A 25,507-nucleotide genomic window follows, 5' to 3' on the forward strand; every position below is an offset into this window, starting at 1 on the left:
AAAGCCTTCAGATTAACTGTAAAGTAGTAGGTAATCCAGAGAAAAAAAGGACAATGTGAATGAAAACATAAGAATAGTTCAACAAAAAACCAGAATCTACAAAAACGAAGAAAATGGATAATCCAGAACTGCAAAATGTAGTACCTGAAATAAAAAGCTCATTGTATAGACTTAATAGCAACTGGACAGAAGACAAGAATTATGAATTTGAAGACAGTTCGATAGAAGATACACAAGCTGAAGCACTGGGGGAAGAAATAAAACATAAGAGATGTGAGACATGAATAAAAAGTCGAATGCATCATTACCTATAATGATGAAAGAAAAAACAAAAAATGATAATGTATAGTCCCAGAGAATAATAAAGAATGGGATAAAATATTTGAAGAACACCTGAGAATTTTCCAAATCTGGTAAAAGGCATTGACCATAAACCTAAAAAACTCAAAAAAAGTCCATCATGCAGAATAAATAGAAAGATACATCATATTCAAATTGCTAAATGCCAGAGAAAAAGATATTTTAAAAACTGGCCACCACTTCATGGATAGTGTAGATTCCTGACCACTGCGCTGTACACCTGAAGCTGAAGCTAAATAATATTGAATGTCAACTATAATTTAATATATATATAGTCATGGAATATGGAGTACAGTATAGGGAATAGAGTCAATGGAACTGTAACAGCTATATACGATGTCAGAGGGGTAATAGATTGGGGAAGGGGGGTTATCACTTTGTGAGGGGTGAAATGTTTAGACTAACTATTACATTGTTTTGTATACCTGAAACTAAAAACAAAACAAAACAAAACAAAAAAACAGAAAAAAAACCCCCACAAATGCATATTGTATGAACACACATATATGGTCAAAACTAAAAAAAACCCTTCAGCATACAAAAAAATAACTAAATAAAAGTGGCCAGAAGAAAAAGATACATCACCTTTAGGGTACAACTATAAAAATGAAGGCTTATTTATTAATAGAAACCAGTGAAGTGAGAGAAAAGCAGAATGCCATCTTAAAATATTGAAAGAAAAAAAGAAACCAAAACAAAAAACGCTAGAATTCTATACCTAGGGAAAATATTTTTCAAAATGAAGGGAAAATTAAAAGCACATACAGATAAACAAAAGCTGCAAGAATTCACTGCTATACTATATACATAGTATTCTTGGATTGTACTGAGGTGGTATAATATTACTTCAAGATGATCAGTAAAGAATATAAACTATAATTCCTAGAACAACCACTTAAAAAAATAAAAGAGAGGCAGCCAGTTAGCTGAGTTGGTTAGAGCGTGGTGCTCTTAACAACAAGGTTGCCGGTTCCATCCCCACATGGGCCACTGCGAGCTGCGCCCTCCACAACTCAGTTGAAACAACTACTTGACTTGGAGCTGATGGTTCCTGGAAAAACTCACTTAAATAAAAGTTTAAAAAAAAATAGCAAGATGACATACTTCAATCCAACTGTGCCTATAATTAAATTACTTATAAAGAAAAATAAAAATCAAAAGAAACTGTCAGGCTTGATTTAAAAAAAAAAACATGATTCAACTAGATGCTGCTTAGAGGAAATACCCTATAAATTTAAGAACATAAAAAGGTTGAAACAAAAAGAATGGAAAAAAATATACCATAAAAACGCTGATCATAAAAAGGCAAGTATGGCTGTATTTATATCAGATAGCTACTATAACTAGAGATAAAGAATGACATTCCAAAATGATAGAAGGGTAAATCCATTAGGAAGATAGAACAAGCATAAATGTGCATACACTCAATAAATGTATGCGCTCAATCACATAGCTTCAAATTACATGAGCAAAAACGGACAGAAGCTAAGCCAAAGTAAGGACTGGACAAATCCATTCATACCATCTATCAATCAGATATCAAAACAGAATGAAGACATTTTCAGAAATTCCAAGTCTCAAAAAAACAAAAAATGTAGGGGGCCGGCCCGGTGGCTCAGCTGGTTAGAGCTCCATGCTCCTAACTCCGAAGGCTGCCGGTTCGATTCCCACATGGGCCAGTGGGCTCTCAACAAGGTTGCCGGTTCAACTCCTCGAGTCCCCCAAGGGATGGTGGGCAGCGCCCCCTGCGACTAAGATTGAACATGGCACCTTGAGCTGAGCTGCCGCTGAGCTCCCGGATGGCTCAGTTGGTTGGAGCGCATCCTCTCAACCACAAGGTTGGCGGTTCAACTCCCGCAAGGGATGGTGGGCTGCGCCCCCTGCAACTAGAAACTGCAACTGGACCTGGAGTTGAGCTGCGCCCTCCACAACTAAGACTGAAAGGACAACAACTTGAAGCTGAACGGCACCCTCCACAACTAAGATTGAAAGGACAACTTGACTTGGAAAAAAAAAAAAAAAAAAGGATCTGGGACTCAACACTCGGGCGAAGAAGACCAGGGCTTATGGAAAGACACTTCCACTGCTACTGTTGCGTTTGCTTTCAGGGAGTCCGCGCTCCGTCTCCACTTGCCTGCCTCCCTTGCCCTTCCTGCCCCAGTCGAGGTATTTTATCCTGAGCCAGCTCGCATCTCTTTGTACAGAAGTGTCACGAGAATCATGGCCGAATACTCCTATGTGAAGTCCACCAAACTCGTGCTCAAGGGAACCAAGGCTAAGAGTAAGAAAAAAAAAGAGCAAAGAAGAGAAAAAGAGATGATGAAGAGACCCAACTTGATATTGTTGGAATCTGGTGGACAGTTACAAACTTTGGTGAAATTTCAGGAACCACAGCAATTGAAATGGATAAAGGAACCTACATACACGCACTTGACAATGGACTTTTTACACTAGGAGCACCACACAAAGAAGTTGATGAGGGCCCTAGTCCTCCAGAGAAGTTTACAGCTGTCAAATTATCTGATTCCAGAATTGCCCTGAAATCTGGCTATGGAAAATACCTTGGTATCAATTCAGATGGACTTGTTGTTGGGCGTTCAGATGCAACTGGACCAAGAGAACAATGGGAACCCGTCTTTCAAGATGGGAAAATGGCTTTATTGGCCTCAAATAGTTGCTTTACTAGATGCAATGAAGCAGGTGACATAGAAGCAAAAAGTAAAACAGCAGGAAAAGAAGAAATGATAAAGATTAGGTCCTGTGCTGAAAGAGAAACTAAGAAAAAAGATGATATTCCAGAAGAAGACAAAGGAAATGTTAAACAGTGTGAAATCAATTATGTAAAGAAATTTCAGAGCTTCCAAGACCAAAAACTTAAAATAAGCAAAGAAGACAGTAAAATTCTTAAAAAGGCCCGGAAAGATGGATTTTTGCATGAAACACTTCTGGACAGGAGAGCCAAATTGAAAGCTGATAGATACTGCAAATGACCAGGATTTTTGTTTGTCTTCTCCTTTTGTTGCTGTTTTTTTTTTTCCTGAATAAAGTAATCCGTAAAAAAAAAAAAAAAAAAAAAGTCCTGGAAGTACACACTGTTCCCCAATAAAGTCCTGTTCCCCTTCCCCAATAAAATCTTTAAAAAAAAAAAAAAAAAAAAAGAATGTAGGGCTAGCCCGGTGGCTCAGGTGGTTAGAGCACTGTGATCCTAACACTGAGGTCACCAGTTCGATTCCCACATGAGCCAGTGAGCTGCGCCCTCTACAGCTAAGACTGTGAACAACAGCTCTCCCTGGAGCTGGGCTGCCACAAGCAGTCAGAGGTTGGCGTAAGCTGCCATGGGCTGCCATGAGCTGCCGCGGGCTACCGTGAGCGGCCAGTGGCCAGTGAGTGGCTGGCAGCCATTGTGAGTAGCCAACTGACGACTGGCGACCCACTGCCTCAGTGGGGGGAGGAGGGGGAGTGCAAGGCTCCTAATACCAGCCTGGGCCAGGGAGCTGTGTCCTACACAACTAGACTGAGAAAAACAACGGCTTGAACAGGAGTGGGGGGAGGAGGATGTATTTCTCACATACCTTTTCTCAAGAAGTTACTGAACAACGTGCTCCAATAAAACGATAGTAATCCAAAATGACAAGGACATGGGAAGGGGTAAACAAAAGATCAATCTGAGAGCTGAAGGAAATCCTAGGAAGGGTTTGAAGGAGATGCAGGATGGCAGTGATTCTCTACTGATACCAAATTGCTTGTTGTACAGGCTGGAATTGATTCAAAAGTAGGCATTTTGAGAGCTGTCTTCAATAAGATGACTACAAGTATTGTATCACCTTTTAAACTTGAGGGCATAATGCTTGGGTAAGCCTGACCCAGATTCTTATCTGTACTTGGTTTGGTTTATCTTGAGCATGTGCTGACGGTCTCTCTCTGTCCCCTGCACACCAGGCTGCCCTGGATCAGATGAGGACACTCATTTCTACTCACAGAAGTGTTCCACTTTGATCTACTCCTGAGAGTTGGCAGTTGACTAGTGAGCTAAGAAGCAGAGAATAGAGAGGAGCCCACTCACTCTATATTCCTGCCAGACATTCAATAACCGATCCACACTTTGACCCTGCCAGATGGCCCAACCTTATGTTTTCCTGTGTTTCTTACAACTTTGCCAATGACTTCTACCAGACAATGACTGCTCCAAATGTTATTTTTTTAAACCCTCAGAAAAGCTGAAGCCACATTATGACCCAGAGACTCTATTCAGCTCATCTCCTAGAAGCTGTTGTCTAACACTGACAAAATTTCTAGACACAACTAGATTTGTGTTTGCTTGATAATTTTTGCTATGTTTCTTGCTCCCAGTAAGACGGTATCAGCACCAGCAATGCATGCATAGTTTTGCCTCTCTTTAGCAAACAGTGGCTAATGTAACTTGAAAAAAACAAGACAAAAACCCTGAGTCTTGATAAAGGGAGCATGGGTGCAAGAAAGGACATCTTTCAGATTTTTCATGTCTGGAAGAAAAAAAGCCTACACCAATCAGAAAAATATGCAAAAAAAGGCAATATAAACTCCAGTTATAGTTTTTCAAAATTGAGTTTTATATTAGAGATACATACCGAAGTGTTAAAATCTTTAAGAAATATTAAGAGAATGATTAACAAAAATAGTGGCTACCTACTAGGAGTATTCAATCAGAGAATGTATCATAAAGAACAGATAATGGACAATGGGACTTACGGTCAAGATAGCGGAGCAGGTAAACTCTGCGCTTGCCTCCTCTCACAACCACACTAAAATTACAGAACCATCATTGAGAACCACCTGAAGACTAGCTGAATAGAATTCCTATAACTAAGGACATAAAAAAGAAGCCATGCACAGACTGGTAGGATGGGCAGAGATGTGGAACAGACAGGTCCCACATCTATGGTGTGGTGAATAAGAATCAGGTGGGCTATCTCGGCCACTGAGGTCTGCCCTGAGGACTGAGGGGTCCCAGTCCCACACTCGGCTCCTCAACCCAGGGTATCAGTGGCAGGAAGAGGAGTCCCCATAACATCTGGCTGTGAAAACTGGCAGGGATTGCATCTGAGAAAGACAAAAGGCTGCTAGAGACCAAAGCACTGCGGGTCTTAAAGGACCTGTGCACAGACTCAACTGCTCACAAACTCACTCAATCTAAGCTCCAGTGCGGGGGTAATAGCTCAGAAAGTGACATACAGGGAGGAATTAAATGGACAAAATTCAGGACAAGGACTGGAAGGGCTGGGGTCGGGGCAACTTCTTTGGGGACAGAGATGCTGGTAGGCACCACTGTTCCTCTGTTGAACTCCCTCCCACCCAGCCAGATCAAAGCAGGCAGGTGCCAAATCTGTACTCTCCATTAATCTGTCTAACACCCTACACCCCACCGTGGTGGTTCCTTGAGACCCTGCCCCACCCAACAGGCCCAGCAGCCCTAGCCTCTTCCAGCAGCTCCTCCACACAAGTAGCTTGTTTGGGCTTACACTATGAACTTTCCCAAAATCTCTCCAAGGTCCAAAAACACCAAATAAGCAGTGGCTGGCCTTAGCGTGCATTGTAGCTCTTAAGTGGCCCCATGTCTAGCACAAGTGGTGATTGGTTTCAACTTTCATTGTAACTCCCATCAGCTGATCACAAGCCTGGCATAAGTGGCAGCCAGTCTTGGCCTGGAATATAGCTTCAACTAAGCAAGCACAAGCCTAGCACTGGCTGTGGCGGCTGGCTTCATCATGGTGCCCACCAAAGAGTCCCAAGCCCAGTATAAGTGGCAGCCATCCTCGGTTCATACTGTAGTCTCTCCCAAGTGCCTCTAAGCCCAGAACAAGCAGCAATCAACTGTAGATCACTTTGTAGCTCCTACCAAGAAGTCCCACGCTTGGCACAAGTGGCAGCTAACTTGGCCTGCACTGGAGACCCTCACAAGAGGTTCCAGAACTATTACACCTGGTGGCTGGCTTCATCTGAGCACCAGAGCACCACCCAACCAGTTCTATAAATGACACATCTGAAGGGTGGATTTGGCTGGGTGACTTCTGCTCTGTGGGGTCAGCCCACACACAACAAATTATCTGTTGTAGTCACAGCCAGCCCTCACAGCCAGTGAGCCTGGGGATCAACACCACCTACTGATGTGCCAATAACCATTGAGGCTTAACTACAGCAGGAGGACACACACGACTCAGACATGGTACAATCCTGGAACACCTGACTCAGGTGACCAAAGAAACTGTGCCAGTGAGCTCCAAAGGACGCCTTCTACATAAGACCACTCTATCAAGACAAGGACACATTGCAGATCTACCTAATACATTGAAACAAACACAGGGCATCAGCAAAAATGAAGAGACAAAGACACATGTCCCAAATGAAAGAATGGAACAAAACTCCAAGTAAACAAAATGGAAACAAGCAATCTACCAGATACAGAGTTCAAAACACTAGTTACAAGGATGTTCCATGAACTTAGGGAATAAAATAGATTAACTCAGTGAGAACTTCAAAAGAGAAAGACAGAACATAAAAAAGGAGACAGCATAAAAAAAAAATCAGTCAGAAATAAAGGATACAATAACTGAAATTAAGAATATATTAGATGGAATCAACAGCAAATTGGAAGCAGCAGAAGCTCTTGGAAGACATGGTAGGGAAAACACACAATCATAACAGCATAACGAAAAACAATTTTTAAAAAAGAGGATAATTTAAGGGACCTCTGGGACAACATCAAGCATACTAACATTTGCATCACAGGGGTACCATCAGGAGAAGAGAGAGAGCACAGGGAATAGAAAAACTATCTGAAGAAATAATGACAGAAAACTTCCCTAAACTGAAGAAGGAAATAGACATGCAAATCCAGGAGGTGCAGAGAGTCCCAAACAAGATGAAGCCAAAGAGACACACACCAAGGCACATCATAATTAAAATGCCACAGGTTAAAGACAAAGAGAGAATCTTGAAAGCAGCAAGAGAAAAACAGTTAGTTTACCTACAAGGGAGCTCCCATAAGAATGTTAGCTGATTTCTCAACAGAAAGTTTGCAGGCCAGAAAGGGATTGGCAAGAAATATTCAGAGTGATAAGAAGCAAGGACCCATAACCAATATTACTGGATGCAGCAAAACTATCATTTAGAATTGAAGGAGAGAGAAAGAGCTTCCCAGACAAGAAAAAGCTACAGGAATTCATCATCATCAAACTGGTATTACAAGAAATGTTAGAGGGACTTCTTTAAGAAGATAAAAAATATGAATAAAACATAGGAAGAAAAAAGTTCTCACTGTCAAAGGCAAACACTTAGTAAAAGCAATGGATCAACCAACTATAAAGCTGGTACAAATGTTAAAAAGCAAATTAGGAAAATCACATGTAATTACAATAATAAATTAAGGAATACACACAATCATACACACACAAAAAAAAGAGGAGAAAAATAATGACAAAACAAAAGGTGAGTAAAAATTGTAGTGATTTTAGAATGTGTTTGAATTTATACGACCATCAACTTAAAATAGACTGATAAAAACATAACTTGGTATATATGAAGTACATGGTAACCACAAACCAAAAATCTAGCAGAGATATACAAGAACTAAAAAGAAACCCAATCATAACACTACAGAAAGTCATCAACATACGACAGAGCAAGAGAATAAGAAATGAACAGAGAACTACAATCAGAAAACAAACAATAAAATGGTAATAACTACATACTTATTAATAATTACTTTAAATGTAAATAGACCAAATGTTCCAATCAAAAGACACAGAGTAGCTGAATGGATTAAAAAAAACAACAAAAACGCAAGAGTTGTACATATGCTGCCTATAAGAGACCCACCCACTTTAGATACAAAGACACACACAGATTGAAGAAGGATGGAAAAAGATATTTCATGCAAAAAAAAAAAGTTGGGGTAGCAATACTTGTATCAGACAAAATAGACTTAAAAAAAAATCTGTAACAAAAGACAAAGAATGACATTTCACAATGATACAGGGATCAATCTAACAAAAGATTATAACTCTTGAAAAATCTCCACACCCAACATAGGAGCAACTAAGTATATAAAGCAAATATTGACAGACATGAAGCGAGATATTGATGATAAAACAGTAATAGTAGTAGAGTGCTTTAACGCTCCACTGACAACAATGGATAGATCATCCAGACAGAAAATCAACAAGGAAACAGTGGTCTTAAATGACTCATCAGAACAGATGGACTTAACTGATATTTTTAGGACATTTCACCCAAAAGCAGTAGAATATACATTCTTTTCAAATGCACCTGGGACATTTTCCAGGATGAACCACATATTAGGTGACAAAACAAGTCTCAATAAATTTAAGAAGACTGAAATATATCAGGCATCTTCTCTGATCACACTGGTATAAATTAGAAATAAAGTTCAAGAAGAAAACTGAAAAACACAAACAGGTGGAGGTTAATATCATGCTACTAAACAACAAATGGGTTAACAATGAGATCAAAGAAGAAATCAAGATATCTTGAGATAAATGAAAATGAAAACACAATGACCCTTGGGGTGGCCGGTGAGTGTGGTGCTGGTGGCACCAAGGTTGCCGGTTCGATCCCTGCATGGGTCACTGTGAGCTGCGCACCCCTAAAAAAATAAATAAAAACCCCACAATGACCCAAAATCGATGGGACACAGCCAAAGTAATTCAAAGAGGGAAATTCACAGTAACACGGGACTGCTTCAAAAAACAAGAAAAACCTCAAATAATCTAACTTTACACCTAAAACAACTAGAAAAAGATGACAAAACAAAGCCCAAAGTGGGTAAAAGGAAGGAAATAATAAATATTACAGCAGAAATAAGTGAAAGAGTCTGAAAAAAAAAAAAAGAAAGAAAAAGAAAAGATAGCAGAAACCAAGAGCTGGTTCTTTTAAAAGGTAAACAAAATTGACAACCCTTTAACCAGACTCATCGAGAAAAAAAAGAGGGCCCAAATAAACAGAATAAGAAATGAGAAGTGACAACAAACACCACAGAAATATATAGGATTATAAGAAAATACTACAGTTATATGCCAACAAACTAGAAAATCTGGAAGAAATGGATAAAGTCCTAGAAACACAACCATCCAAGAATGAATCAGGAAGAAACAAAGAATCTGAACAGATCAATTATTACTAACAAAATTGAATCAGGAATTCAAAAACTGAAGAGGATGGAAGGCTCCCAAACTTATTTTATGAGGCCAGCATTATTCTGATACCAAAACCGGACAAAGACACTACAAAAAGAGAATTGCAGGCTAATATCCTCTGATGAAGACAGATGCAAAAATCCTCAACAAAATATTAGCAAACTAAATTCAGTAATACATTAAAAAGTGGGTTTTATTCCTGTGATGAAAGGTTGGTTCAATATCCGCAAATGAATTAACAAGATACACCACATAAACAAAATGAAGGATAAAAACCCTACAATCATATAAATACATACAGAAAAAGCATTTGACAAAATCCAGCATCTACTTATAAAAATTCTCAGTAAAGTGGGAGACATTCCTCAATGTAATAAAGGCCACACATGACAAAACCCCAGCTAACATCACATTCAATGGTGAAAAGCTGAAAGTTTTTCCTTTATGATGAGGAATAACACAAGAATGTCCACTTTCACCACTTTTAGTCAACATAGTATTGGAAGTTCTGGCCAAGCAATCAGAGAAAGAAAAAGAAAGAAAAAGGAATCCAAATTGGAAAAGGAGAAGTAAAATTGTCATTATTTGCAGATGACATGAAACTACATTTAGAGAACCTTATATAAAGATTCCACCAAACAACTACTAGAATAAATGAATTCAGTAAAGTAGCAGGATACAAAATTAATATTCAGAAATAGATTGCATTTTTATACACCAATAATGAACTATAAGAAAGAGAAATTTAAAAAACAATCCCATTTACAACTGCATCAAAAAGAACAAAATACCTAGGAATAAATTTAACCCAGGAGGTAAAAGACCTGTACTTGGAAAACGGTTAAGACATTGAAGAAAGAAACTGAAGAAGAAACAAATAAATGAAAGGCTATACACCTTGCTCATGAATAGGAACAATTAATACCGTTAAAATGTCCATACTTCCCAAAGCAATCTATAGATTTAATGCAATATCTATCAAAATACCAATGGCATTTTTCACAGAACTGGAACAAATAATCCTAAAATTATAAGGAACCACAAAAGACCCCAAATAACTCAAGCAACACTGAGAAAGAACAAAGTTGGAGGTATCATGCTACCTGGTATCAAAATATACTTCAAGGCTATAGTAATCAAAACAGCATGGTAGTAGCATAAAAACAGACACATACATCAACAGAACAGAGAGCCTAGAAATAAACTAATGCCTATATGGTCAACTAACCTATGACAAAGGAATCAAGAATATGCAATGGGGTAATTAAAGTCTCGCCAATAAATGGTATGGGAAAACTGGATACAAAAAAAAGAAAAGAAAAGAAAAAAAGGAAAGGAAGGAAAAGAAAAGAAAGAAAAAGAAAGAAACTAGACCACTTTCTTACACCATATACAAAAATAAACTCAAAATGGATTAAAGACTTAAATAAACGTAAGACTTGAAATCATAAAATTACTAGAAGAAAACATACAGAGGTAAACTCTTTGATATCACTCTTAGCAATAATTATTTGGATATGTCTCCCTGGGCAAGGGAAACAAAAGAAAAAATAAACAAATGGGACTATATCAAACTAAAAAGTTTTTGCACAACAAAGGAAACCATCAACAAAATGAAAAAACCTAGTGGATGGGTGAAGATATTCGCCAATGATACATCTTATGAGGGGTTAGTATCCAAAATATATAAGGAACTCATACAAGTTAACACCAAGAAAGCCCAAACAATCCAATTAAAAAATGGGCAGAGGACCTGAATAGACATTTTTCCAAAGAGGACATACAAGTGGCCAAAAGACATACGAAAAGGTGCTCAACATCACTAATCATCACAGAAATGAAAATTAAAACCACAGTGAGATATCATTTCAAACCTGTCAGAATGGCTATTATCAAAAAACCAACAAACAACAAGTGTTGGTGAGGATGTGAAGAAAAGGGAACTCTCACGCAGTGCTGGTGGGACTGTAAATTGGTGCAACCAGTATGGTAAATAGGATGGAGGTTCCTCAAAAAAAGTAAAAATAAAACTAACATATAACCCAGCAATTCCACTTTTGGGTATTTATCCAAAGAAATCCAAAACGTTAATTCAAAAAGATATATGTACCCCTATGTTCTTTGCAGCATTATTTACCATAGCCAAGGTATAGAAGCCACCTAAGTATCTATCCACAGATGAATGGATAAAGAAGACATGGTATGTATACACAATGAAATATTACTCAGACATAAAAAACAATGATATAGTACCATTTGCAACATGGACAGACCTAAGTGAAATAAGTCAGACAGAGAAAGACAAATACCATATGATCTCACTTTTATGTGGAATCTAAAAAATAAAAATAAAAAATAAATAAATGAACAAACAAAAGAGAAACAAACTCAGAGATACAGAGAACAAATTGATGGGGTAATGGGTGGAAAAGGAGAAAGGGATTAAGAAGTACAAATTCCCAGTTATAAAAATAGTCACAGAGGGGCCGGCCTGGTGGCTCAAGCGGTTAGAGCTCCATGCTCCTAACTCCAAAGGCTGCCAGTTCGATTCCCACATGGGCCAGTGGGCTCTCAACCACAAGGTGGCTGGTTCAACTCCTCGAGTCCCCCAAGGGATGGTGGGCTCTGCCCCCTGCAACTAAGATTGAACACAGCACCTTGAGCTGCCGCTGAGCTTCCGGATGGCTCAGTTGGTTGGAGTGCGTCCTCTCAACCACAAGGTTGCTGGATGGACTCCCGCAAGGGATGGTGGGCTGCGCCCCCTGCAACTAGAAAACGGCAACTGGACCTGGAGCTGAACTGCACCCCCCACAACTAAGACTGAAAGGACACCAACTTGAAGCTGAACGGCACCCTCCACAACTAAGATTGAAAGGATAACAACTTGACTTGGAAAAAAGGCCTGGACGTACACACTATTTCCCAATAAAGTCCTGTTCCCCTTCCCCAATAAAATCTTAAAAAAAAAAAAAGAAAAAAAAGAAAAATGCTGAAACGCCACGTAATTAAAAAAAAAAAAGTCACAGAGATGCAAAGTACAACATAAGGACTATAGTCAATGATATTATAGTAACTATGTATGGTTTCAGATGGGTACTAGACTTATCAGGGTATCATTTAGTGAGGTATATAAATATCTAATCATTCTGTTGTACACTGAAACTAATATTGTATGTCAACTATAATTGAAAAATAGTGTTTAAAAAGACACCCAAATAAATAAATAAAAGAACAAATAATGTTCTATTTCTTAGCCTGGGTTAAGTACATGGGTGCACATTTTATTATTATTCTTTAACGTATACGTGTTATATACACTGTTGTAACACATATAATGAGTTTTATAATACTGTTGTGTTACATTATGCGATAAAAAATTAGGAAAAAATTAGGAAACTCTATGCTCTGGTACAGAAAGACTTTAAAGACATGTTACTGAATGATAAAAATATACACAATCAAGAAAATAAAAAGACAAACCACAGATGGAAAAAAATCTTTGCAAAACATATAGCCTATAAAGAACTATTATGCACACACACAAAATATATATACATATATACATATACGTATATATATATATACATACACACACACACACATATATATATATATATACACATATATATACACACACATATATAAAGAACTCTTAAAACTCAAAAATAAGAAAAACAATCACCCTGATTTAAAAATGGGCCAAAAATCTTAAGACACCTCACCAAATAAAATATACGGGTAGCAAATAAACATGAAAATATGCTCCACCTCATGTCATCAGGGAATTGTAAATTACAACAACGAGATACTGCTACACACCTATTAGAATGGCCAAAATCCATAACACTGACAACATCAAATGCTGGCAAGGATGTGGAGCAACAGGAACTCTTGTTGATGATGGGAATGCAAAATGGTACAGCCACTCTGGAAGACAGTTTGTCAGTTTCTTATAGAACTAAACATACTCTTGATATATGATCTAGCAATTACGCGCCTTAGTAGTTATCCAAATGAGTAACTAATTTTACATCATATAAAACCTTGCATACGATGTTTATATGAAGCTTTATTCATAATTGCCAAAACTTGGAAGCAACCAAGATGCCCTTCAATAGGTGAATGGACAAATGGTGGTACATCCATATAACGGAATATTATTCAGTACTAAAGAAATGAGTTATCAAGCATGAAAAGACATGGAGAAACCTTAAATGCATATTTGTAAGTGAAAGAAATCAATCTGAAAAGATTACATATTGTATGACTCCAACTATATGACATTCTGGGAAAGCATAACTATGGAGACAGTAAAAAGATCTGGGGATGCCAGGGGCTCAGGGAGAGGAAGGGATGAATGAATGAATAGAGCACAGGGAACTTTTAGGGCAGTGAAACTATTCTGTGTGATATTGTAATAGTGAATACATTTATTATATGTTTGTCAAAACCCATAGGATGTATAAAACCAAGAGTGAATTGTAATGTAATCTATGGACTTGAATTAAAGTGTCAATATTGGCTCGTTAATTGTAACAGGTATATCACATTAATGTAAGATGTTAATAATAGGAGAAAGCGTGTGTGTAGAGGGAGGGAGTATATGGGAACTATCAGTAATTTCCACTCAAATTTTCTGTAACTCAAAACTGCTCTAAAAAATAAAGTCTATTAATTAAAAACAAAACACATTTAAGCTGAACAGTATGATTAATATACTATCTTATATATGTACTTTGTAAATATGTACAAATAAACTCTGGGAAGTTACTTGAGAAAAGTAGTAACAATGAGGAGGTTAGGGTAGAATTTAAATACACACCCAGATATTTACTGAGTTCCCTGGCATCATGCTAATCTGATTAGAAAAACAAACAACACATAATAAAACCCTGCAACTGCACTGAAGAATGCTATATGAAATAACCACCAACAAATTGATAACCCTTTAAATTTGGATTGTTTCTGGAGATGCTGTCAAAGCCACCATCTAAATGAAGGTCCATAAAATTAATTCAGAACTAATGCTAGAGAATCAAGAAAATAGTACTCATAATCAATGAAGACACTTAATTAACTTGATTTGCTTTTCAGCTGCTAGTATTGACCAGTTATTCTTACTATGTTTTCCTTGAGTTTGAGTCATCTGTGCTTTTCTGTTTCATTTTCTGGATCGTTAGAAACTTCCTCAAATGTACTAAAAAACAAAATTGGGAATAAACAAACAACTCACCTGGGAGTTGTTCATTTTCTGCCGCTTTTGGGTAAAGGCACAGAACTATGAAGGCAGACCTGAAATAAAGCAAAAAGGAAGATATTGTTATTAAATTTGACTGGTCTCAGAACTCCTAGAATGACCTGTTTAGAAATTCCTCTACATCACCTGGGAAAACACCAACTCCTGGGGTAGTCACTTTGCCTCTTCACAAGGGGCAGAAAGGTTCATCCTGGCAGCACTCACCTTTAATCAAACATTATGAAACATTTGAAAAGGCAGGAGTAAGACCACCCAGTATCAAAAGAAAAAATAATCAAGTGATGAAATTAACAGAATTTAAAATAACGATGATTTATAGTTTAAAGGTTTTAATGGAAAAACTGAACATGAATGAACAAATAGGGAATTTCAAAAGAAAGGGAAATTGCAAAAAAAAATCAACCAGAAATGCTAAAAAAGAAAAGCACAGTAACTGAGTTGAAAGAATACTTTCAACTGGTTCATTATTAGACTCAACAGAGCTGAGAAAAGTTTTAGGAAATCTGAAGATAAATCAAAAGGAATTACCCAAACTGTAATACAAAGAGAAAGTGAAAGGAAGAAAAAAAAAAAAGGACAAACTATCCAGGGGCTGTGGCACAATATCAAATGACCTAATAAACAGGCCAACAGAATCCCAAAAGAAAAAAAAAAAGGATGGCACAGAAGTATTTGAAGACGTAATGGTCAAGAATTTTCCAGAAATAATGAGTGACATCAAACCACAGATCCAAGAAGGTCAGGTAATTTATCCAAACAGGCTAAACACCAAAAAAACAAAACGAAAGAAAACAAAGACACACGTGGATATATCATATTCAAACCACTGAAAATCAAAGTTCAAGTTTTGAAAGCAGCCAGAGGTAAAAACAGACACATTATATACAGAGGAACCAAGATAAACACAGCCAATTTCTCAACAGAAAATACACAAGACAGAAAACAATGTACTGACATCTTTAAAGTAGTTTAAAAAAAACAAAAGAAACTATCAACCCAGAATTCTATACCCAGCAAATATATCTCTCAAAAATGAAAGTGAACTAAAAACCTTTACAAATATTTAAACAAAAATAGAATTCACTACTGTAGACATGTAAGAAATATTTATGTAAGTTCTTCAGCTAGAAGGCATATGATACCAGATCGAAACCTAGATATACACAAAGAAACAAAGATCTCTGGGATGATTAAAATGAAGATAAATAATAGCACAAAAGATGAGACGATGAAATTGGAGTACACTATTTTAAGGATCTTACTTTACACGGTATAATGTTATTTAAAGGTGCACTGTGATTAATTCAATATGTTAATCACAAACTCTAGAGAAACCACAGGAAAAAAATGTTTTTAAAAGAAGTATAAATAGGGTGGCTGGATGGCTCAGTTGGTTAGAGCACAGCTCTGAACAACAGGGTTGCCAGTTCGATTCCCACATGGGCCAGTGAGCTGCACCTTCCACAAGTAGGTTGAAGGACAACTACTTGGAACTGATGGGCCCTGGAGAAAAACACTGTCCTCCAATAGTCCCCAATATAATTTACTTTAAAAAAATTTTGAAAATAATTAAAGAAGTATAAATGACAAGCCAATAGTAAGGGAAAAAATGGAATCATAAAACATACCCACAAAATCCAAAAGTAGTTGGAAAAAGAGGAAAATAGGAACAAAGACCAGATAGGACAAGTAGAAAAAAAACTAGCAAGATGATAGATTTTAATCCAGCCATATCAACACTTGGTATAAACACACCAATTAAATGATAGAGGTTGTCAAATTGAATAAAAAAGCAATACCAAACTATGTGCTCTACATTAGCAATCTGTTTTAAGTATAAAAACATAGCTGGGTCAAAAGTAAAAGGATGAAAAAGATATACCTTGCAAACACTAATCAAAAGAAAGCTGGAGTGATTATATTAATATCAGAAAAAGTAGACTTCAGAAGGAAGATTACCGGAGATAGTGGTAGTACGTAATAATGCATGTGTCAAATCACCAAGAAGACACTAACAATCCTAGATGTACAGGCACCTAACAAAAGAAATTCAAAATACAAGAAGCAAAGATTGATAGAAAAAGAAAAAATAGATAAATCCACAATTATAGTCAGAGACTTCAATACCCTTTTTCTCAGCAAGTGAGAAAACACATAGAAAACCATTAAGGCTATAGAAGTGACCCACAGTTATCAACTACCATGACCCATTTATGATTTATAGAAGACTCCACCACCAACAGCACAATAGTTATTAAGGTACATATAATAAATCATATCATTGACCATAAAACAAACCTCAACAAGTTTTAAAGAATTGAAATTTGAGAGTAAATTCTTTAAAAAACAAAATTAAACAGAATTCAACTAAAAATCAGTAACAGAAAGAGCTCTGGAAAATCCCCAAATATACGGAAATTAAACAGACTTCTACATAACCAATGGGTAAAAAAGGAAGTCATGAGGGAAGTTTAAAAAAAAACAGGATTTAATGGAAATAAAAACAGAACATATAAAAATTTGAGGAATTTAGCTACAACAGTAGAGGGACAGTTACAGCATTAAACAATTTTTATAAGAAAAGAAGAAAGGTTTCAATGACCTCAACTTTCATCTTAAGAAGCTGTAAAAAAAAAAAAAAAAAGTAAATTAAACCCAAAGCAAGCATAAGAAAATAAGAAAGAGCAGAAATCAATGAAACTGAAAACAGAAAAACAGAGAAATTCAATGAAACCAAAAGTTAGTTATTTGAAAAGATTAATAATATTGATAAACCTCTAGCCAAAGTGGCCAAGGGAAAAAAAGAGAACACAAATTACAAATATCAAGAATGATCGAGGAGACATTACTACAGATGCTACAGACATTAAAGAAAGTTATTCTTTAACAATAAACATAGATAACCACTAGCTACATTAAGGGAAAAAGGTCAAATATCAAATATACAAAAATTTTAAAGTGGGAAATATCAACAAATACAAGAGAAAAAAAATGATACAATGGAAAAACATTCCTTTTTCAATAGCAATAAAAAACTACATAAGAATAAAGTTACATAAGGAAAATGCAATTCTTTTATGAAGATTATAAACTACTGGGGGAGGGGCAAAACAAGAGGACTTTAACAAATGGAAAGACCTACAGTTAAGACCTAACATTCCTCCTAACTTAATGTAACCATTAATGGAATCAAAATAAAAGTATAAGAAAGTTTCTTTAAAATGTGATTCTAAAGTACCAGTGGGAATCATAAGAAAACCTGTATAATCTCAAAGTGGTGAAGGCTTTTGGGTGCCATAATAGGGAAAAGTAGTAAATTAAACTAGAAAAATTCAAAACGCCTGCATGCCAAAAACTACCACTACACAAAGTCAAAAGGTAAATAAAAAACGATTTACCATTCATATAACATAAAGTACCAGCTGGCTGTGTGACCCTGGACAAAGCACTCCACCTTTCTGAACCTCCACTTTTCTGTTGAAACTGAGATAAGTACTAGTGAAGTCCCAGGGTGGGTGTGTGGATTAGGTGAATACTTAACTGAAAAGGTTCTTGCAAAGAGGTCAGAGCTCTTATTCAGCACGTCGTCGTGTGCATCAGGAAACTTGTTGGAGCTTTCAAGTCTCCCTCCACCCCGTGAGGCCCGGGGGCACAGCACGCGGCATCCGGACGCTGCCAGGTGTGTCCGGCCCCGCCCCCGGCCTCGCCCAGTACTCCCGGGGCCTAGTCACACGCGCGCCCGCCCGGACTTCCGGACTCTCTCCGGGCCGGCCGGACCCTCACCGCGGGTCTGAGGCGCTTCTCCGGACAAAGGGAGGAAGGCGAGACTCGTAGCAGCCCTCCCCCTCCGCTGTTCCCGCCCCCGTACGTCCGGCCAGACAAGGCCCGTCAACCCCACGCTGAGGAGAGCGACGGGCGGTCCCCCGACGCCATCCCGAGGGTCACCGCCGTCAGCGAGTCACCGAAGTTTGGGTGCCCACCCCGCGCAAGCACGCCACCCCTCATCTACTTCCCCTCGGCCCCCAAACCCCCCAGAGCTGCAAGGCTGCCCCCCCTCATACCTGGAAGGACACAGTCGCCACTCGTGGCTCAGTGCCAGGCTGGGTCAGGACGCGGGGAGGCGAAGACGCGCGGAAACCGGGGCCGGTCACCCACTCGCGGCTAGAGGTGGGGGAAGGGCGGCCTCCGGCGCGCTGGCAGCCGTGCACATGCGCAGATAAAGGGACTGCTCGCCGTCCCAGGGTCCTCCGAGGAGTGGTCCATTGGTTTTCGGGACTACATTTCCCATAAGCTTACGGGGCCGGGCCACCGAGCCGTAGGGACTCTCGGGAAAGTCTTCGTCTTGTTGAGCCGGTTGGTTGAGCTCTGACCAAGATAATCCTTTGATTATGAGGAATCCGATTGTGTTACAACCACTATCTCCCCCAATACAAAAAACTGCCTTTTAAAGATTGCACAGGTAATTTATGATACTTGTATTTGTAATAGAATATATGTATAAAAGAAGAAAGCAAGTACCCATAATCTCACTTTTCAAAAATAACTGTTAAGTTCACACCTTTCTTATTTTTAAAAAAATAAAATTGGCCTTAAAGATATCATGTACTGCAACTAGCTTTGTTTTATTTTTTAGAGTAGTTGTAGGTTCATAGCAAAATTTGAGAAGAAAGTATAGAGAGTTCCCGAATATCATAGGCCCCCACACAGGTATAACCTCCTCCACTATCACCATCCCCTACCAGAGTGGAACGTTTGTTATCATCAAATCTATACTGACACATCACCCAATGTCCTTAATTTACATTCGGGTTCACTCTTGGTGTTGTACATTCTATGGGTTTTGACAAATATGTAATGACAGGTATCCACCACTATAGCATCATACAGAATAGTTTCATTGCCCTAAAAATCCTGTGCTCCATCTATTCATTTCTCCCTCTCTCAGAGCCCCTGACAACCATTGATCTTTTCATTTCCTCTACCAGTTTTGCTGTCATGCAGGGTGTTATGCGGGGTCTCTGGTCCTGCTCCCCGCACTAGAACGCAGGATATGGTGAGGTCAAAAAGGAACACCCACGGAGTCATAGGGGATTCATACCACTATATTCTCGCTGGCGGCTGGGTTGAAGACACAGGAAGCAGGAGCCACACGATCCGCAACCCGCCATCTGCTTCTCTGCCAACAAACCTCCCTTACTAACTGCAATCCGCCGTGCTAACTGCAATCCGCGCTTGCTAGCTCAGCCATGGCAGTTATATCAGCGGCTAATGGCTAACCGGTAACAGCTGATGGCCAATTAGTCACAGCTGATGGCCATCTACCCGAGCCAGCATCTTTCCGCGTGAGGTCGAGAGCCTGGAAACTGCTCTCTGGGACTCTGTCCCCACATTTGCGTTTCCCAGAATGTCAAATAGTTGAAATCATACAGTATGAAGTCTTTCCAGATTGATTTCTTTAACTTTGAAATATGCACTTAAGGCTCCTCCATGTCTTTTTGAGGGTTTGATAACTCATTTCTCTTTAGTGCTGGAAAATATCCCATTGTCTGGATGTACCACAGTTTATACATTCACCCACCAAAGGACATCTTGGTTAATTCCAAGTTTTGACAATTATGAATAAAGCTGCTATAAACATCCATGTGAGGGTTTTGTGTGAGTATAATATGTTACTCATTTGGGTAAATACTAAGGAGCACAATTGTTAGCTCATATGATAAGAATATGTTTAGTTTTGTAAAAAACTTCCAACGTGGCTATACCATTTTGCATCCTCACCAGCAAAGAATGCAAAATCCACCTCCTTGTCAGTATTTGGTGTTGTCAGTGCTGTGGATTTGGGGCATTCTTATAGGTCTGTAGTGGTAGCAACTAGCTTTTAATTGAAACTATAGTCTCAAAAAGGTACTTGTACACCAATGTTCATAGCAGCATTTTCACAATAGCCAAAAGGTGGAAACAACACAAGTGCCCATCAACAGAAGAATGGAAAATAGAATGTGATGTACATATATATAAATATTACTCAACCAAAAAAAGAATGAGGTTCTGATACATGCTACAACATGGATGAACCCTGAAGATATGCTAAGTGACATAAGCCAGATACAAAAGGACAAATAGTGTATGATTTGACTTTTATATCTAGAATAGGCAAATTTATAGAAAGAGAAAGTGGAATAGAGATTACTAGGGACGGGCGAAAGGGAAGGCATGGGATGCTGAAATAGTTCTATTTGGGATGATCAAAAAGGTCTGAAGAGATAATGGTGATGGCTATACAACACTGGGAATGTACTTAATACCACAGAGTTGCACACAAGTGGTTAAAATGGCAAATTTCATGTTATGTATATTTTACAAGAATTAAAAAATAATAATAAGCTGGATTGAAGTGATGGTTGCATAACTCTGTAAGTTACTAAAAATCAAAGTCTCAGCAAGGTAGTTTTGTTATTTATTGTTTGCACTGTTTTGATTTTTTTTTATTTGATGAAATAATTCCATATGTCATCATAAAGGAAAACAGAATACTCAGGACATTTTTTAAAAAGAGACTAATAACTATTAGATATAAAAATGTATTGCAAAGATAAAATAATGAAAACTTTTTACTACTGGCTCCAGAAAAAAGAAAAAAAAAGACGTAGAAGTGTATATCAATTCAGTGTCTGTTTTCACAGCACTGGTGAAAAACTGGAATATTCCACAATTGTTACTGGGTAATTAATTTACAATTTGGAGGAAAAAATGCACCTTAAATCTGTATATTAGAACAATTAAGTATAAGCTGGATTCAAGATTTAAGTTTTAAAGTGGAAATCATGAAAGTACTTACAAAGAAATGATAAAAGAATGTTTTTGATATTCTTTGGGTGAGAAGTTATGATACCAAAGGCAGAATTTGTAAAGAAAGAATTGACAAATTCAAGCATAGAGGAAATTAAATTCTGAAAAATATTGCTATAAACAAAGTTAAAGACAAACTGAGAAAATATATGTGGTACCTGTATGAAAGAAAAAGCATAGTCTTAATTTATAAACACCTCTTACAAGTTCATTTAACCCAATAAGAAAAAATAAGCTAAGGGGTGGCCAGTTAGCTCTGTTGGTTAGAGCGTGCTGCTGATAACACCAAGATTGCCGGTTCAATCCCCGCATGGGTCTTTAAGGAGCTGAGCCCTCCTTTAAAAAATGTAAATAAATAAATAAACAAATATAAAAAATAAAAAAGAAACAACAAAAAGAAAACCACAAAAAACAAACAAACAAAGGAAAATAAACTAAGGTTATGAATAGCCAATTAAAAAAGAAATATGTAGAACAATAAATTCATCAAAAATGTCTCTACTAAAAATCAAAGAAGAGCTATATTATATGTAATATCAGTTTGACCTATAAATTTGGCCAATACTTAAAAAAGAATTATGATACCGAGGGCTGGAACAATTTGGAAAATATTTTTTATACAATCCTGGTAGGGCTATAATACAGAAAATCTTTCTGAAGTCTTCATTGTATCAAAATTTTAAATTATCATGGCCTTTAATCTTGTACAAAGATGTATATACAAGAATGTTCTCATATTGCAGCTTATATTTGCAAAACATTGTAAACGATCTAAAAATCTTTCAACTGATATAAATAAAATTAATTGTGTGGTATATAAATAGAATTTGGGGAGACACTGAAAATGATAATGTATACTAACTATATGGGGCACGTGTCTACTATATCCAGAAATGAAAAAATGTAGATCACACAAGAGTAGGTAATGTGATCCCATTTCTGTAAAAATTATGCATATTTTGAAGACTACTGAAATGTAAAAAAAGAAAGAAGAATCCCCCACCACCCCCTACACACAAAAAGTAAATTCCCCTATTGCCTTATGCGTAATAACAGAGAGCACTCTCTGTGTGGGCTGTATCTGCAGAACTTGCAAAATTCAAAACCACAATATTTTCTATTGATTTCCCCTTAGGAATAAAAAGAAAAGTGTGGAGGATGTTTTTGAAAAACACATTGCATATTTTTATTTAAATATTGCTTTTAATTTTTTTGATTTGTCACTAAAGTTTCAGAGTGCTTGCTTCTTAATCAGCTGCTCAGCAATATCCTAGTGATTGTCTGATCTCCTTCCAAGCATGTTGTAAAATCCACTTCTGTTCCAACAAGCACTGGCACCAACATTAAGTACATGCTTGGATGGCACTGCGATAGGATGTAAAGAGATTTTAACTGTAATAATAGTGACTGTTTAAAATGGAGCAAATGTCCCAGAGCACATAAATAACAGTGTGGTTTGTTCGTCGTTATTGACAGCAAATTTTTATTTTTGTTTACTTGCTCAAATGACATTACCATGGGGCACAGAATATATATCACGACACATGACCTCATCAATTAACTTTTATACTCTGTTATATTAAAATCCTCTGGTCTTTCTTGTGCTCTGAATAGATAATTTATCAAGCCATGACTTTGTAACATCATGTCTTGGTCATTTGAAAAATAATGGCTCACTGAGTCATAAAGATCTTTTAAATGTTGATGCATTTTGTTATATAGTATCAAATGACCACAATAATATCACCACTGGTCTCATCAGAAAAGCTTTAAGTATTGGGAAGCAGATAACTGGTTTTTACCAAAATTCTAATTTTCACTTGAAAGCTCATTTTATCACTGGGTGACAAATATAGTCAGTTGTTTTCCTTGAAGTGATAGCTCAGTTCGTTAGTTTTTGAGAAAATGTCTCCCAAACACTCAGCCTTCATTTATCAGCAATTCAAGCAAAAAACAAATGGTGTTCCATGAGAAACGCAGTTAATTCAGCGCACAACTCAAACAACTGCACAGGTGATTTTCCTGGAGATAATCATCGTGCTTCTGTGCACAGTAGAAGTAATTTGTGCAAACTTTCTGTTTCATCGGACAGAATAGTAAAAAGGCACTCGAAGGTTAAGACTTAATACAGTTAAGACTCCTGATTGCTCCATTAAGGTCATTCTTAAGTGAAACTAACGTTTCTTTTCTGCAATTGAGTGAGAGTGCAGAATGCAATGACTACTAGTTCGGTTTGGTGTCACTGTCTGGAATCCTGTGGTGGCACCAGCAGTTCCCCCTACCAATTGCTTTTACACCATCAGGACAAATGTCAACTCAATGAAATAGGAAAATAACATCATCTAGGTATTATTATTAAAATAATCTTGACCTCCTGGATCCCCTGTAGTGTCTTATAAACCCCAGGGGTCTGCAGCTCACACTTAAAGCGCAGTCACTGTGTGCAATGATCACACCTAAAACATTAGTAATGTTTCCTCAATAGTGTTCAAATAGCCAGTTGGTATACATATTTCCAAATGCTTTTCATAAACGTTCTGCATTGTCTTCAATTTTTTAAAACTCAAGATCCAAATGAGTCCACGTCCTGCGCTTGATGTCTTTTAATATGTATCTTTATTTTCCTTTGTCATTTAAATACTGAAAACACTGGGTTGTGTGTTCTGAAGAATTTCCATACGGTCTGGATTTTCCTGATTACCTTAAATTTTATTAATTAATTATCTGTTCCTTCATCTGCACTCTGAACTTGAAAAGGTCAATGTTTAAGAATTGTTAGCCAAAAAACAAAAGAATTGTTGGCCAGTGTTCACAGTGATTCCCTCTCCTTGCCAGGTTTTAACATGATTCTTTTTCTAAGGTACTGCATGATGGATTCAGGTTTCTTCCCCAGGTGTCTTCATTTCCTACTCTTTTATTCAGCATTAGCATTACTGAAATCAAGTTTTGTCAAGCATCTGCCTGGTGGCAGACACTGTGCTAGGGCACAACTATGCATGAGACACAAAGCTCTCTACCCTTGTAAGCTTACATTCTAGTTGGGAGGACAAGCAATAAACACTAAGTGAAATATACAGTGTCAGGTGGCATTCACTGCTAAGGAGGTTGTATCAGGAGTGCTGGGCTGCACATTCATTATTGAATAGAGTGGATAGAGAAGGCTTTACTGAGCAGGTGAGGTTTGAGCCAAGACTCCATAATCAGATAGTAGGCTCCATAATCAAATCCCTACTGATGGATGTTCCTTTCCTTGGATTACTTCCAAAATCTGATAACACCACTCCATCTAGTCAACAACGCTTCCCTGTAAATTGGCCTGCCTCCCTCTTTTATATCTGAGATGATGGGAAGGAATCATATCTAATCACAGCTCTCCTCTCCATATTTGGGGCTCTAAGAAGTGGCCTTCAATCTATTTTTCTCGTGGCATAATTACAAAGTAGGAAGTCTGCAAAAATTCTCCTGATATGGAGCAAAGTGAATATCTCATGCTCTCTTTCCTTTGTTTTTATTTTTATTTGTTTTTTAATTTATTGGGGTGACAATTGTTAGTAAAATTACATAGATTTCAGGTGTACAATTCTGTATTACATCGTCTATAAATCCTAGAGTCAGTTCTCCTTCAATCACCATATAACTTTCCTTTATTTTTAAGATAAATTAACTCTGGGGAATGGAACACACTGAACCTTGCAAAATCCAGTTAACTTAGCATTTGACAAGTCCATCTTTCTCCTCAAAGAATGGATTCTTACATGGCCAATGGCTTAGAAAGGTTTCATCCAAGGATCCTCTGGGCATATGAGGATTGTCTGTCTCATTTATCACTGCCTTCCCAGCCCTGTGCTTG

The 25,507-nt window shown here is 37.5% G+C and overlaps 1 protein-coding gene and 1 pseudogene across 7 annotated transcripts in view; one reads left to right on the top strand and one right to left on the bottom strand.

Moving 5' to 3' along the window:
- ZFP1 (ZFP1 zinc finger protein) overlaps positions 1–19,018 on the bottom strand; it is a 34,356-nt gene extending 15,338 nt beyond the window's left edge. Inside the window, exons 1-3 of one of the 7 annotated variants that reach the window (XM_019710595.3) lie at positions 18,870–19,002; positions 14,935–15,012; positions 14,785–14,843 (exon numbers count right to left, since the gene is read on the bottom strand). In XM_019710595.3, coding sequence (XP_019566154.1) covers positions 14,785–14,799 — 15 coding nt within the window. In that variant the 5' untranslated portion in view covers positions 14,800–14,843; positions 14,935–15,012; positions 18,870–19,002. The other 6 variants (XM_074314566.2, XM_019710604.3, XM_088800231.1 and 3 more) reach the window with 6 other exon arrangements.
- Positions 2,421–3,406, top strand: LOC109433989 (protein FRG1 pseudogene; annotated as a pseudogene).
- Positions 19,019–25,507: the final 6,489 nt, after the last annotated feature.

The sequence above is a fragment of the Rhinolophus sinicus genome, chromosome 8, assembly GCF_057876585.1.
Source record: "Rhinolophus sinicus isolate RSI-liver-muscle chromosome 8, RSI-T2T, whole genome shotgun sequence".
NCBI lineage: Eukaryota > Metazoa > Chordata > Mammalia > Chiroptera > Rhinolophidae > Rhinolophus > Rhinolophus sinicus.